Genomic DNA, 15799 nt, shown 5'->3' with positions numbered 1-15799 from the left:
GGTGTGTAATATACTATTTTTAATATATGAAATGACAATAATATTCTGATTGGCATTCTTTTTAACACACTTTTATTATTGAATTATTTTATAAGAGTTTCACTAAATGGAAAATAATTCCAAGTTATTTTGTGAAATTAACCCCAATATTCTGTGAGGTGAAGCTCGAAGACTTCAAATATCGGAGTTAGAAGTCCTCGTTTCTTATTGAATGCCACACACAATATACACATTATTGGAAGCCGCTCCCAAATCAACCAGCAAGTTGATCATTGATGAGTAACATTGTTCCCAGTTACAATCAAACATTAAGTTTCATGGGTGATAAAAATGATCATTGAAACACGATTTTCCGCATGGGAAACATTCACCCACGTCATATTTCCCCATCTTTAATATTCTTAAATTGAACATATACTTAATTACCTATTCACTTAGATTTTAATGGAATTTTCTCTAATTAGGACCAATACATTATATTCTCTACCTCCTTGCACTTGGTTGCCAATGCCTTCTATGCAAACATTGAGGATATAAATAATAGAAGAATAATGCTGCTCATGCAATTGTTGGAAGTTGGAACCACAACTACAGATGTGGCTACATCCGACTTTGACCAGGAAAATATTCAGGTAAAGCAGTGCATGCAGTTGTGTCCAGTTATGACTTGTATGGGTAGCATTGTCCTGGCTAGAGAGTCACTTTTCTGATCAAAGTCACACGTATGCCTCTAAGGAGAAAATCTTTGGTAGAGCGGAAGTATTTATATTCATATTAAAAAGGGGAAAATTTTGAGACTTAAAAAAAAAATGAATTAAAATAATTTTTTTTCTCCTATTTAATAAAAAGGAGTACTAAATTACGCTGTATTGAAGAAATTTCCGCCCAGGACATAGCTTACAATAGCATTAAACAATGTAAGAGTCCACTTGTCACGTCATTTACAGTCGATGCATAAAAAGTACCAGTTTACTTGTACAAATGAAAATATGGTGAAACCTTTCGGTAGTATATACCCTTTGTTTAAGCTTTTTCTGTATTTTGTTTTTTGTTTTTTTAAGTTAAAGTATAAAAAAAGAGTTTTTAAAATAAAATTATAAGTTTTTTGGTTATTATATAAAAAAATTAATTTAAAATTATACATTTCAAAAACAAGCGCACATTTTCAAAAAAACTAATAAATTTTTTTAAAAAAAAATCCTTATAAGAATTTTTAATTTTTTATTTTTTTTTTCATTATAAGAGTTTTTATAAAAATTTATTTGACATAACTTCTATTTATAAAGAGAAAAAAATTTAAAATAAGACCTTCCAAACAAACAATAAGAAAGAAATTCGAAACATAAAATGACGTTCCATGATGAACGGACTACCTGAATTTAAATGAACCGATTGAGATAAAAAAAATAGGGATATATGTTTCTTATGTTGTAGGAAAAAAATTACTTCATGTTGTAGAAATAAAAGTATAAGTGAGATCATAGATAAGAGGAGAGAGAAAAAAGAGTGATGGGACCCAACCCCTTCTTGTGTGTGCAGGAAAGTTATTTATCTCACATAAAAGAAGATAAACATAACCCAAAAAAATATGTTGATTGAGACACGACATTGCATGCTTTATTGAGTCCACGAGCCTCTCGTCACCATCTTATGTTGCACCGACTTTCATTTGGAACACGATATATATTCTAACATGTTAATTTTAAAAAATATTAAATTTTGACACATTAAGATATATTTTGATATTAAATAATTTTAAATTTATATAGTATATATTCTATTTAATATTATATAATTTAACAAAAAAATGAAGTTAAACTTATTATATCCATTAATTTTATAAAGAAACATAAGATATCACAAATATTTATATTAAACTCAATAAAATAATAATCATAATTTAACAAATCTAATAGTTGAAACGAAAAACGTAACGCAACGCAACTTTTGAACTCTTTTTTAAGTATCTACAATGCATGTTGAATTGTCAAAATGTGTCAAAATGTCAGACATCACACGTCAAAATTTTTGAAGTGTTGATGCATTATAGTCACCAACACTTTAAAAAAGTTCAATCCTGCTTTTCAGACAACAATACAATCACCGAACATTGATATCTATGAAGCAAGCATATTTTTTGGGGTTTATCATCTATCTTTTAACATTATCACAAAAATTTTTCTACACACAACATTTTGTGGGGCCCGCAGCAAAAAAAACAACTTCGGCACACAAAACGAATCTCTATAACATAACACAATCACTTTTCCTACAACATAACTCTTATAAAACCCTATTTTTTGTGCAACAAAACTCCCTTATAAAAAATAACATGAAATGAAATAATTGTAAAGATAAGAATAATATAAATGAATTATTTTTTATCATATTTGATAAATGACTTATTAAAAAGGATACTAAAGAAAATAATTATATATAAAAATAAGATAATATAAAAATTATTTTTTATCATATTTAATATATTATTTTAAGCTAAAATTAAAAAAAAAAATTGAACTTAAAAAAATAAAGCTAAAAGCTATTTGGTGATTGTATAAACTTTTAGTAAGCTTCTGCTTATAAAAAGGAGATAAACTAAAAATAAGAGAACCAAACTGGCACCAATTGTTCGGTATATTTTCCTATGAATCTGGCTGGGAATAAATAACAACCTTCCAACCATGAAGCAGGAATATAGCATAACTATCGAAGCTTACCAAAAAAGTGAAAAAATTTAAGTATCGAAAAGAAAACGAGTCGTTTCACTGTTCTTGAGGTCCGTTGGGCCATAATTAGCACACCCAAATTCTTTTAGTGGATTGGGTTTAATAGCCGAACACTTGGTTTGTTATTTCAGCGACACTGTGAAAGCCGGATTCACAAATCTTATATTCATATTCATATTATTATTATTTTTTGGAAAAAACAAATCTTATATTCATATTTTTGTATTACTGCGTGGGTACGTGTAGTTAAATTTTTGAATAATATATGTACAAAATTATTATATTTAGCATAAATTGTGTACAGATACTGATATTACTTTAGAATAATTGTGGGGCCTAGCAAAATAATAAATTCTATGATGTAAAAAAATTTAGAAAAAATATGTTAAGTAGTATTTTGTTTAAAGTTAATAAAGTAATCTATATAAACTGTGAAATTATTTTAATAATAATAATAATAATATTAACAATAATAATAATAATAATAATAATATTATTATTATTATTATTATTATTATTATTATTATTATTATTATTATTCAATCAGAAGAGAACCACTATAGAACGATACACCCTAGCTAAAAGGCAATGAAATAAAAAGGAGTTTTTTTCTTCTAGCAAATGAAAAACTGATCATACAGATGGAATATTGAGAAGAACAGATCAAACTATTTATTTATTTTTTTGTTTAGTTAACCTAACTTTAATTAATTCTTTGAAGCGAGTTGACTCCTTCCGATATTTCCACAAATTTTAACTTTTGAATCGACTATGAGATTAATCCGAGACCAACCAACAATAAAATCTTTCATTACAAATGCAGATAATAATTTCTGAGTGTTGGTTAAGGAGCTGGCCTCAATGAAGAATGCGGAAGGAAAAAAAAGAAAACAAATAGAAATGCAAAGGAAACAGAGATAAGATCGAAACAATTTTAATGCGAAAAAATCCCCTCAAAGTGAAAATCTAAGCAAACTTCCACAATGAAAATGGGTAACAAAAATGGTCTCTCTATCATGAAAATCAAATCAATTGCATTTCTTCACCCACTATTGAGATGGATTACAATGACTTTCTCTTTTAAAATAGATTATTTTTTTCAGGCTCATTTCTCTCACCCAAGATGGATGATTCACCTTCGGATAAAACCCTTTTAAGCAAAACATTAAGCCTCACATGTATCTCTTTTAACACCTTAAACCTTATTAATGTTATTACGCACGCACACGTTTGACTTTTTGTTGAGAGATATAGTTTCATATTAGTTGTATGGGCAACTAATGTGAGATTTATAAGGTCTTGGCACTCCCACCTTTTGAACTAGCTTTTGGGGTGTGTATCCCAAGGTTCTTAACATGGTATCAGAGCTTGAGGTTCGATCCTTACCGCCCCCGAGCCTCTGCATAATCCACACTTCAAGTCCAAAGGGCTCTTGCGTGAGGGGGCGTGTTGAGATATATGTGCCAACTAATGTGGCCTTTATAAGGCCTTGAACAATCTCATCCTTTGAGCTAGTTTTTGAGATGGTGTATCTAAGGTTCTTTACACTTTTAGCCTCTTATCCGTACATACTACATAATAATCTGCTATGTTATGCATTTATCTCCTCCACGGGTAAATTTTTGGTACAACAATAGTGGATATTATCTTACAAAAAATAAAAATAATAGGAATATAAATGAAATAAACATAAAAGTAAGGATGGTACAAATGTGTAATTCTTTTTTCATATTTGATAAAGTATATACCGAGTGATAAATATATCTGAAGTACCGAAATTATTTTTCTCCTCCATATATACTAATAGTTTATAGATCCACTAAAATCAACCACTTATTTATTTATTTTTTTCTTTACTTTGTTGTGCAGAATCTTTTCCTTACGAACAAAACTTTGGTACTATGGAGCATTCAAGTGAGTATATTTCTTTTTTCATCACTTTTAGAAAACAAAAATTCCATCACATTAATTTTTTTTTTTAAAGTGAAAAAAAAGAAAAAGGAATACCCATATAACTGAAGTACTCTATAGTACCAAAGTTTTCTTCCTCCGTAACGGCTATATGTGCATTAAACTCAAAAATTAAGGCAGCTTTGTTTGTTGGGCCTAGGTCGATCATGGATGACAAAGAAATCCCATTCTCAGACACCGTGCTGAGAGTTGCACTTTCATTGAAAGGATGCTTAACAAGAAAAATAATAATATCATTGAACCTCTTCTTATAGGTGTGACTATTGTAAAATCTATTTTGTTCTCCTTTTTAGCCATATCATTCAATAACCTGGACACATTAAACAGGTTAAACTGAACGTCCAAAATTGTATTTTTCATTTCAATTATATATGTCATATATGGTAGACGTGAAATATATAATTTTTTTTTTTGCAATGTACCTGTAATTAAAATTTTATAATAATTAACATAACATTATATCATAGCTGGGTCTAATACTTTATCAACATTAGGAAAATATGAACAACTAGATGATTTTGCCCGAATTTTGGTGCTTATTAATTATCGATAAATATTTATGTTTATCTCTTAAAAAATGCATATTATTAAAAAGTGAAGAGCCTTCCTCGTCCTATATTTTTATATATAAAAATAAAAAGGTAGTGCGTACTATATTTCTGTTGTGATATATAGTCTCACATTGATTGTGTGAGAGCCTTTATAAGGCCTTGGACACTCCCACCCTTTGAGCTAGCTTTTGAGGTAATGTATCTCAAGGTTTCTTACATGGTATCAGAGCTTGAGTGACTATAAAGTCACGAGTTCGATCCTCACCGCCTTTCATTTTCAAGTGGAATTAAAATAAAAAGGATAAAAAGGTAAACCAAAAATTGGGTCTGTGCAATTCCACGCTTCTAGCCAAAAGGGCTCTTGCGTGAGGGGACGTATTGAGATATATAGTCCCACATTGATTGTGTGGGCAACTAATGTGGCCTTTATAAGGCCTTGGGCACTCCCACCCTTTGAGCTAGCTTTTGGGGTGGTGTATCCTAAGGTTCTTTACATGGTATCAGAGCTTGAGTGACTAAAAGGTCACAAGTGATTCTGACGGCCCCCCACTTTCAAGTGGAATTAAAATATAAAAAAAGTACAAAAATGTAAACCAAAAATTGGGCCTGTGCAATTCCACGCTTCTAGCCAAAATGGCTCTTGCGTGAGGGGGCATATTGAGATATATAGTCTCATATTGATTGTGTGGGCAACTAATGTGGCCTTTATAAGGCTTTGAGCACTCCCACCCTTTGAGCTAGCTTTTGGAATGGTGTATCCCAAGATTCTTTACAATTTCCTTTGTCATAATATAATATATATAGAAATGGTAATAATATTTTTTAACATATTTTTTAAGTGAATTTTATTAAAAAAAATGAATATATTTTTTATTTTAATGAAATTCACAAAATATGTGTTATTAGTACTTTCTCAAGTGCATTGAGAAGAAACCATGCTCACTATACAACTCGTGAGCACTTTTTAAAAGTACACAATATATAGTTGACCACTGGACATATGATTAAAAACACCAAAATTATTATACATAAAAAAAAAATTAAAGGAAAATGCATCCAAATACAAAAAAATTATGAGATTATGCAGTATCCTATACTCAATAATTACCGGATAAATCTTATCTTCAAATAAAAGTTAAAAATGACTTTTGTCAGAAGATATTTTGCTTTTCCGACCCTTGATCTTATCTGCCTCTGTAATATATTGTATGAAAGTCCATAAATGCTTTTAGGTGGATGCTGATCCACCCGCATTTTCAATTTACTTTGCTGTACATTATCTCTTCATATTATTTAAACTTTATTTTTGAAAAACGAAAGCAATGGGTCTGTTAATTTTGGGTCCACATCCCTTAATTTGTATGCATTTGACCTAAGGAATCTGGTTCTGTTGAAAAACATGGTGTACCCCTCTCTCCCAATCAATGCAGGATGCAAAATATTGCATTTGGGTTATGTGTGTGAGTCCCTAACAAATGTGAAGACTTGGCAGTATATGGTAACGGCATGCTTCCCTTATCATAAATTCAATTATTGCACTAAAGCCATGTTGGTTGTCTCCTTTACCATTTTTTTCTTTAACCCTAACCATAACTTCAATCATTGCACTAAATTCATGTTAGTTGTCTCCTTTACCACATTTTCTCTCTATCTCTTTAAGATATATATGCAAATTTAGCTAAACAATTTTAGTCTTTTTCTGTAACAGTTTAGCTTGCCCATCTAACCAAGAAACTTGACCCAATTGCACAAGTTTCAGGCCTAAAATTTCCATTTTTGGGGTCTAGAAAACTTGCAAATCAATATAAGTTGCACAAGTTAAGCTATATATTTAGGAGAATTCATTGGGTCAAATAGTAATGCCCATGTCTAGTACTTTGTGTCACTCCGCGCATGCTTCTTTGATGATGACAAAAATGTCAGAGAACTGTTTCATTCATTGAGGATTTTTTTGACCATGAGAACCATGAAAAAGCCGAATTTTATGGCTTAGAGTGCTCTCAGCCTCACAACACACCATAAATCAGTACTCATCTGATAGGTTATTAGGTTACCAATTAGCTATCCTTCTCTTAAGTAATCCCAGCAAATTAGGCACGCCATAATCTTTAACATGTCTTATCAACCCATAAAAGCACACATTTATGTTTCTTGGAGTCTAGTGTAGCATGTATCTTAGAGGAATAGCTAGGCTGAAATAGAGAGAGACAAGATTAATTAGCATATGACTATGATCAAATTGTGCACCATATGAGTCATGAGGTATTGCATCGGAATGTTGCTAGAGTAGGTATCTCAATTTCGTGAATAGGACACAGAAATATAGTTCACCTAATATCATAGGGATGATTGCAGATTTTTTTTGTAGCCGAAGTTTTAATTGATGAACTTTAATTGTTATGAGATCTCTGATCAACACCGTGTGAAGCATAATCAATAGTCATCACAAAATATAGTAGACTAGCGGAAAGAAAAGAAGACATGGGCTTTTAACAATTTTCACTAAAATTGGTTAGTGATAAATAGCTTTTAAGTCGTGTTACTATTGTTAAAGAAATAAAAAGATTTGTCTTTCTTAACAGTTCAGTTTATGAGACTTTGGAATATGTTGAGAGAATAGCCAGATTTGTCCTTTCATAAAATGGGTCTTGAGTCTTAAAAAAGAGGGCAAAAAAAGAAACCAAAACATGCTAATATAAATTTGATAATTATATTACAAATATTTCAGCAAATATTCTTTTTATTATCTAAATCATGCATTTTTTTTTTTTGTACAATTAAATCATGCTTATTAGCTAATGAGATTTAAATACTATATACTAAAAAATGTGTTTCTCATATTGCACTAGACAAAATTATCTAATGCAACATAAAAAAAAGATAAATAAAGCTTACTAAAAAGAAGATAAATAAATAAAAAATGAATTTCATCCATTTTTATGTATATATCAAACAAAATTATCATGAGAGACACATTTCCTTTATATGTTTGGAACAACAAAAGAAAATGATACAGAGAAGGAATCCGTTGAAAGCACTACAGTTTGTGCATGGCGTGTGGCCTGATTACATCGCAATAGTTTTACAACACGTGGAGAAAGACCAAAATTGCTTGCTTTACAGGGAGGGTGGCCCCTGATCAAAATTTCTGAAATTATAATTTTGTATTCAATTCGATTTAATTGAATTCGAGTACCGTGGATTGATATTGGATAACTCTTTCAATATTATTCTTTCTATTTTCAGGACTCAAATTTAAAACCTCTAATCAAAAAACAAGTTTCTTGGATCAATTAATGATAGTTGGTTCTGATTTTGTAATTTAGTTTATGATGAACCTTACTTTAATAAGCAGTAGTTCATATTTGTCCAAAATCATGCGTGAACCAAGAAAGGATGTCAATTTGCCATGATAAAAGTTTTGCTTCTTTGTAATCTTAAAGTTAATGGTAATAATTAGTTGGAAAACTAACAAGGATCTCCTTGATGTCTAATTCATTCATTTATTATTTATTGCGGGGTATTGGTATTCTCGACTATCTTGAAAAAAATTCTCCTTTTGAAGAATATTAGATTCTTAAAAAAAATAAAATAATCCCAAGTCAAAACTTATTTCCCTCAATCCTTTTGATTATACTGTTATTGTACAAATTTGAATATATATTTTTTGACAGTTAATCAATTTTAACTTTGAAAAGTAAAAGAATAATGGGTTTGTAGGAAGAAGATAAAATGATTATATTAACATAAAGAAGGGGAATAAAGTTTATCTTGGATTTCATTTTTATACAATAAATTGCAAGTGGATAATGATTGATAATCAAATGTATAGATTACTACAAGTCTACGAGTGAGCGTTTGGTATAAGAGAATTTTTTTTTAACCAAGTAAATATAAATAGTGGAGAAATGGTTGTAAACTAAAATTAGTGGGGAAATTTTAAAAAAGTTGTTTGGTAGATCAAAATATTACTAGGAAAATTGATTTAAATTTTCGAATTCCATGTTTGGTTGAAGCTAAAATATAGATGGAAAAATCGATTGAAATTACAAAATTAACCATTTTTTATTTTTTGAATCTGATCAACCCTTGCCCAAAATGACAGTTTGTAAAAGCCAGCTTAATTGGTGTCATGGTTTCAACAAATTTTACTTTCTTGAAACTCAAAATACGTACTTAATTTTTACTTTGCCAGCAAACCCCCAAAATACGACCCTCAAAATGGTTTTTTGGAACCGTGCAAAACAAGAAATTTTGCAAAGAAATCAAGTTGGCTGGGAAAAGAATTTTGCTACCCAAATTTTTGTAATTCTTGTACCAAACTTAGGCAAATTAAAAACCCATTTCAAGTTGCCTAGGTATCATTGTCAAAACCCCTTACCAAACACCCCCCAAAATTATTTGTAAAATCCACATAGGCTAGGCAATGGCAAATTCATGTTGCATCTTTTCTTATATGGAAAAAATGTGTGTCATTTTAAAAGATGTAAAATTGTGTCATTTTAATAGAGAGAAAGAGATAGATAAAGGAGAAAAGAGAGTTGACAAAAATAAAATAAAGGTATGGGTTCCACCTTTTTGTGAGAGTGAAAGAATATAAATTGTGTCATTTAAAAGGATAAATATTTTTTCCTTCTTATATTAAACATATACATTTCGAGTAAGGATATTCTAACTACAAAAAACTCTCACTACTAACTTACTACCCATCACATCACCATTGGATCAAAAAGAGAGAATATTAAAAAGTTTTTGAAGAGAGAGAAAATGTTAATCTAATGGTGATTAGATAGGTAGTAAGTTAGTAGTGGAAAATTTTGATAGTTAGAATATCTCTCCTCACAACGATATTTACTCCAAAAAAAATAAAAATACATTTCTTCCTTGATAATGTCAAATAAAATCGAAAACTCTAAATAATATGGTCTAATCAATTAAATAGTAGTAATGGTTTTGACAAGCTTTTTTACATGTGCTAACAATATTTCTTCTCAGTAATCATGAAAAAGCTTGGTTCCACCATATGCACTTTATGTCTCTCTCTCTCTCTACTGTTTTAGACATTCCAATTAGGCTTCCAGTGTTTCTTCTGCGTCATTCCCAACTGGTTTCACTCACGATTTCTCAATTTCACAACCCAACTTTTATTGGTATTTGTCAAATTCTCCCTACCACTCAACCACTGTACTGTCTTTGTTGACAGTTGCATTTGTCACCTCTGCATAAGTGAAATGTAACAAGAAAATATTTCATGGTTATTTTTATTTGTTCTGTTACCATTTCTGGTTTGGCCCTCACACAGGACCATCTATGATTTGTTGCTATAAATTGGATTTTCGTCTAGATGTCACCAATCTTCAGGATAAAGGCTCTTAAATGAATGCCCCTTCTTGATCCAATAACGATGACAAAATCAGACCTGAGACAAGTATGGCACGCTGCAATGACTTATCAATTCAAGAAGAGTATATGATGTAACAAATCTTCAGTGAATTGGATCTAGGTACAAACTTGGCTTATGAATTGGATTACTTTGGCCATGCCTGCTTTTGAAATGATTGAACTATCGAACCCCATATGGCAATTAATCATACTCTTCGGTTGTGTTTCTCTTTTATGCCCTTCCATCTTTGATTAAAAATTGGTTTAATATGAGAATTATTAAGGAGTCTGATTGAAAAGTTGGTGAAATTACCAAGGCAAAGTGAAACATTTTGGAGCTAGAGAATTAGAGAGTCAGAACTTAGAAACCAATTATCATGTTGTAGAATATGAACTGTTATATTTGGTTGGTCAAGCAACAGAACTTCGGAATCAACATCAACATCAGCTTTCTTACTACGGTAGATGAGGAAATTAGGAAGTTGAAAGTACATAAGTTGATGCTGGAAGCCAGACTTCATAACTTGGAGAATTATGTTAAACAAAGCGATAATACACCACAATAAATAAACTCAATACCTTATAATTAACAGAAAATTTTAAGATTTGAGTTTTTTTCACTTATGTTTCTTTATAATCCATTCTTATTCGATGTGACATTTGAATTACCAACACTAATCACATTTCTACAAGAACACACAGAAATGAGTTCCACATTAACATCTTGATCATCAGCAATCCTTATGGACGCCAATTAATTTAAGCTTCTCATCCAGTCTTATTAAGGAATTAAAGAGTAAGTTTGAAAGCAAACCAAATGCAAGACCTGCTCTTAATTTTCTTAAGGTTTAGTAACCCAAAAGAGCTATGACAAAAGCTGTGCGTTGCAAGATAGTTTGTCTGAATTTGATATTTGGTACATTTCCAAACAAATCCCTTTCATCTACACACGTTGTCGGCCGCAAGAGTGAGGAAAATGGCCAACTGTTGAAGGAATGAGGTCCCAAGTTCCTAACACACTAGTGCTCCATCAATTGGCCATGAGAATTAGATCACATGACCTTGCTTCACATAGTGGAAATACTTTAATTTTTTCTTTCCAATTTTGTTTTCACTGTGTCCTTGACTTCTTGTTTACAGGTTGCGTATAGATATATATGTTCCAGGTTTGTATATTGTAATTCCTTGTCCATATTATTATTATTATACGTGTAACAGAAAAATAAGGCTATAGTAAATATGGTCTTCAAAACTATAAATTATATCAGTGCAATTTCATCCTATCCCATTAAAAATGAACATAGTTTTATTTTTCAAACCTTTTTTCACCTATGTTTAATTAAATTCAAAATTCAAAATATCCAATATTCTATGGTTGGAATCTCCCTGAAAACAATAGAAAAGGTTTTTGAGTGAGCATTTGAATATATGAGGTAAGCTTTTGTTGGGAAGGAGCAGCAAAGTGATATGTTATCAGAGAAGGAAAGCAAAACCAGAAATCATGTGTCTGCATTTGCACTTTGCAGTGTAATGAGCTGGCCCAGCTGGGGTTGAGATGTTCCTTGGTACTATGCAGCAAGGTAGCACCACCTGGGCAATAGCCACGTACGTACCCTCTCTAAGGCTCAGCTGAAGGAGACACTGACTCTGGCGTGAATCACTGACCTCAACGAATATATTCTTGCCTAATATTTTCAGACAAATTTAGTGCCCCCAACTAACACATGTGATTCTTAAAGAAACAACATTAAAAAAATATTAAACAGAAATGAGTTACCCACAATAGATCAAATCTTAATTATTTCAAAATATAATGCAATTTAGAATGTTATTTAATTTTTTTAAAAATGATGAGTAAATATATCTGCAACAATTATTACTGTGATCTCTAATATATCCCACTAATTAACCTTTACCACCAGTAAACTCGTTTCCAAATCTATTAGATTTTCTTTTTCTTTTTCTTTTCCCTATAAATATTATGTAACTCTTCCTTTTCTTTTTTATTGTCTTGTTTATGTTCTCAGCTCAAATCATTAGTGGTTGAGATTTTGGGACCCTACAGTATTGCTGTATCCCTCTATATCTCCTCACAACCCCATTTAAACCTCAGATTTTGTCATCACTTCTCATTATAACCATCATCATCATCACTCTCTTTCTTCTAAACTATTAACCTTTACCTTGTTTTCCCTTTTCTTTCTGTTTTGTTTTGTTTTGTTTCCTCTCCCCTTTCAAGCCTACAATTCATCGTTTAAAGAAAGCCTTAAACTTGTCAAAAACCCTAATCCCCTCTTCACTCTCTCTCTCTCTCTCTCTCTCCCCCTTCGTGTTATATCATCCTTGGAGAGACAGACATGGACTTGACCTCCAACAATAACCAAAACTTAGATGCAGATACTCAAGCCACACCACCAACCCAACCCACCAACAACAACACTTCAAAGTCTTTATCTTTGACCAACGGCACACACAAGCGCCACCCCACAACCACTGCTCCGCCGCCACAACCACCGTCCATGGTGGTTTCCTACAAGGAATGCCTCAAGAACCATGCTGCCAGCATAGGTGGCCATGCACTTGATGGCTGTGGAGAGTTTATGCCTCCTTCTTCCATCAACCACACTGATCCTCGCTCCCTCAAATGTGCAGCATGTGGTTGCCACCGCAACTTCCACCGCCGTGACCCTCAAGAACACTCCAAAAACCCCACCTTCCTCAGCTGCTTCTACTCCCCTTCAGCCACAGCACCACCACAACCACAACCACCATTACCACTACCTCACCGTGTCATAAGCCAAAGCACAAGTCCGAGCCTTAGTTCTAGTCCCAGCCACAGTCTAAGCCCCATGTCAAGCCCTTCACCACCACCACTCTCACATTTGCCACCTTCATACCACACTTCAGCACCTCACATGCTCTTAGCACTTGGCACTGCCTTTACCGCTCCCTCTGATGAACAGCATCACAGGAATCTCAACTCATCTTCACTGGTGAAGCCTGAGAATCCAAGTGGGAAGAAGAGGTACAGAACGAAATTCAGCAAGGATCAGAAGGAGAAGATGCATAGCTTCTCTGAGAAATTGGGTTGGAGAATGCAGAAGGGGGATGATGGATTGGTCCAGGAATTCTGCAATAACATTGGAGTCTCTAAAGGGGTCTTCAAGGTTTGGATGCATAATAACAAGAACAATTTTAGGAAGAGATCTGAAGATGGAAATGTTCCTCAAACTGAAAAGATCAATGGGGATGATGATGATGATGATGGTGGCAATGATGGTAGAAGTGGACGTGGTGGTGGTGGGTTTGATAGTGATATTAACAACCCTTACAACACAAATAGCAGCAACAATGACATTCACAGAAATGAAGATGGATGTGTCGATGTTCATGTTTCTATTAATGGGTTGTCGTCTTAATCTTCATTTGTTGAGAAACTTAGATAGATGGGAACAAAGCTGTATCAATTTGGCCATGTTCTTGATCATTTTTGTTTATTACTTACTATCTTTATTTTTTTTTCTTTTTAAATCAGCTAAGGCTATAGGATAATTCAGTTGTCTTAGTTTATATTATAATGTCATATGATGTTTATTTCTGTTCATAGCCCCTGAAATTAGTATCATCAAGATATGTTTCATCCTCTTCTGCTGATAGCTTTTATTGCTGTAACGTTTTCTTCTTGATAAGCATAGGTTTATTTTAAGTGACCTTTTTGAACTTTGAAACGTTAATATTAATTGTTTCATCCCTACTTTCTTAGAAACATCCACCTCCCAAAATGCCCATACTTGTTTGTCCAACACACGAGCTTTATCAATTCAGGGGTGGAACCTATCTGCAATTTTGTCCTTATTCATTTATGGAGATCTCTTACCTTTACAGGATTTTATCCTAGAGATAATGCTATTGATGCGTCTGTGAAGCATTGCATGAGGCCGACCTCTAAATCTAATCTTCCTATTAATTTCATTTATGATTTAATCATAAATGAGTATGTATAAGTGGTCCTAGATAAGTTTTCTCGAAAAGATGAAAATGAAAAAGTTCAGGCCCATTAATCAAATTGAAAAGGACATTAATCCATGCTATTTGCCAACTTGGTCTTCTCTTCGATCCTATAGTATTATAAAGCAGTACAAGCATTTTTTTTTGGTATAAAAAGGAACAAGCAGTATACTACTTTGGAATTGGAAGATGGCATTGGGAATGTGACGTGTCTATGGCCGTGTTTATCTATTATTATTAAATATTATTTAAGTATCCTAATCTTTTGTCTGTCTAAGATTAGAAAGCAATCCGCATGCTTTGGTTAATTAATTAATGGAAAGTAATGCAGGCAGTGATAAAGACATCATCTGTCTTCTTTCCATATAGGGTTGGTTCACTAAAGTGGCAAAATTTTGTTGTTTTGTTTTTTTTTTATATATATTTAAGTTTAAGGTGAGATATGGTTTTTAATTTTAAGGTTAGACTAAGTTATTGTTTTTTGTGAGAATTTACAGACATCTCACCTAAAAATAAGGAACTTTTTGCATTTAAAATGTAACTAGCGAAAGTTCAACTAAAGAAACTAACCTTATACTTCTTGTGTTTTTAATCTGCAATGATGACACCCCTATATGCTAATCAAGAAAGTCACTAGGTGTAGTCCTTAATTAATAATTTATGAATTCAGATGTAAGTTTGATCTGGTTTGTAATTATACCTTTTAAGCTGCTACGTGGTCTTTTATCCTTTGAAGTTTATAGTTTTCGGGTTTTTTTTTTAAATGTTTTATGTTGGGATAGAAGTATCTTTATTATTTTTTCTTTATATTGGCATATAAGATAACAGCTTTTCCAGAGAAAGGACCACCGAGGAATTAATGCCATTTTCGAAGCTTTGTTGCTACGTTAGTGGAGCTCGTCTATTTTTTGCTTTTTTTTTTTACTTTGTGATTTATCTTCATTATTACAAAAAGACATATTTGATGGAAGAATTTTAGTTTCAAATGTATCAAGAACGTGTGGAAGCCATTGTGTCATGTTGTGTGTGTAGTTGAGAACTTAATTATGTAGAATTAAATGCATTTGGGCTGTGAAAATAACAAATATACTTAAGTAATTGATAATTGAAGGAAGTGAAAAATGAAAATGCAATTCTCTCTATCTCTTGGGAAAATATTTC

General features: G+C 32.0%; 1 protein-coding gene across 1 annotated transcript; it reads left to right on the top strand.

Moving 5' to 3' along the window:
- Nucleotides 1–12831: 12831 nt before the first annotated feature.
- Nucleotides 12832–14269, top strand: LOC133291568 (zinc-finger homeodomain protein 11-like). Its single transcript, XM_061489844.1, has 2 exons — nt 12832–13406; nt 13482–14269. Exons 1-2 carry the CDS (start codon nt 12988–12990, stop codon nt 14047–14049), a joined length of 987 nt encoding a protein of 328 aa, XP_061345828.1. The 5' UTR covers nt 12832–12987; the 3' UTR covers nt 14050–14269.
- Nucleotides 14270–15799: the final 1530 nt, after the last annotated feature.

The sequence above is a fragment of the Gastrolobium bilobum genome, unplaced genomic scaffold (genome assembly GCF_033153095.1).
Source record: "Gastrolobium bilobum isolate Gb01-03AN ecotype WA unplaced genomic scaffold, APGP_CSIRO_Gbil_v1 utg104670, whole genome shotgun sequence".
NCBI classification, from domain to species: Eukaryota; Viridiplantae; Streptophyta; class Magnoliopsida; order Fabales; family Fabaceae; genus Gastrolobium; species Gastrolobium bilobum.
Note: the sequence above shows the minus strand (reverse complement) of the source record. Positions and strands in the feature narration are given on the sequence as shown.

Coding starts and splice junctions, on each gene's coding strand:
- LOC133291568 (XM_061489844.1), top strand. CDS start 12,988: ATGGACTTGACCTCCAACAATAACCAAAACTTAGATGCAGATACTCAA. Junction 13,407..13,481: donor CAACCACAACCACCATTACC/ACTACCTCACCG, acceptor TCTAAGCCCCAT/GTCAAGCCCTTCACCACCAC.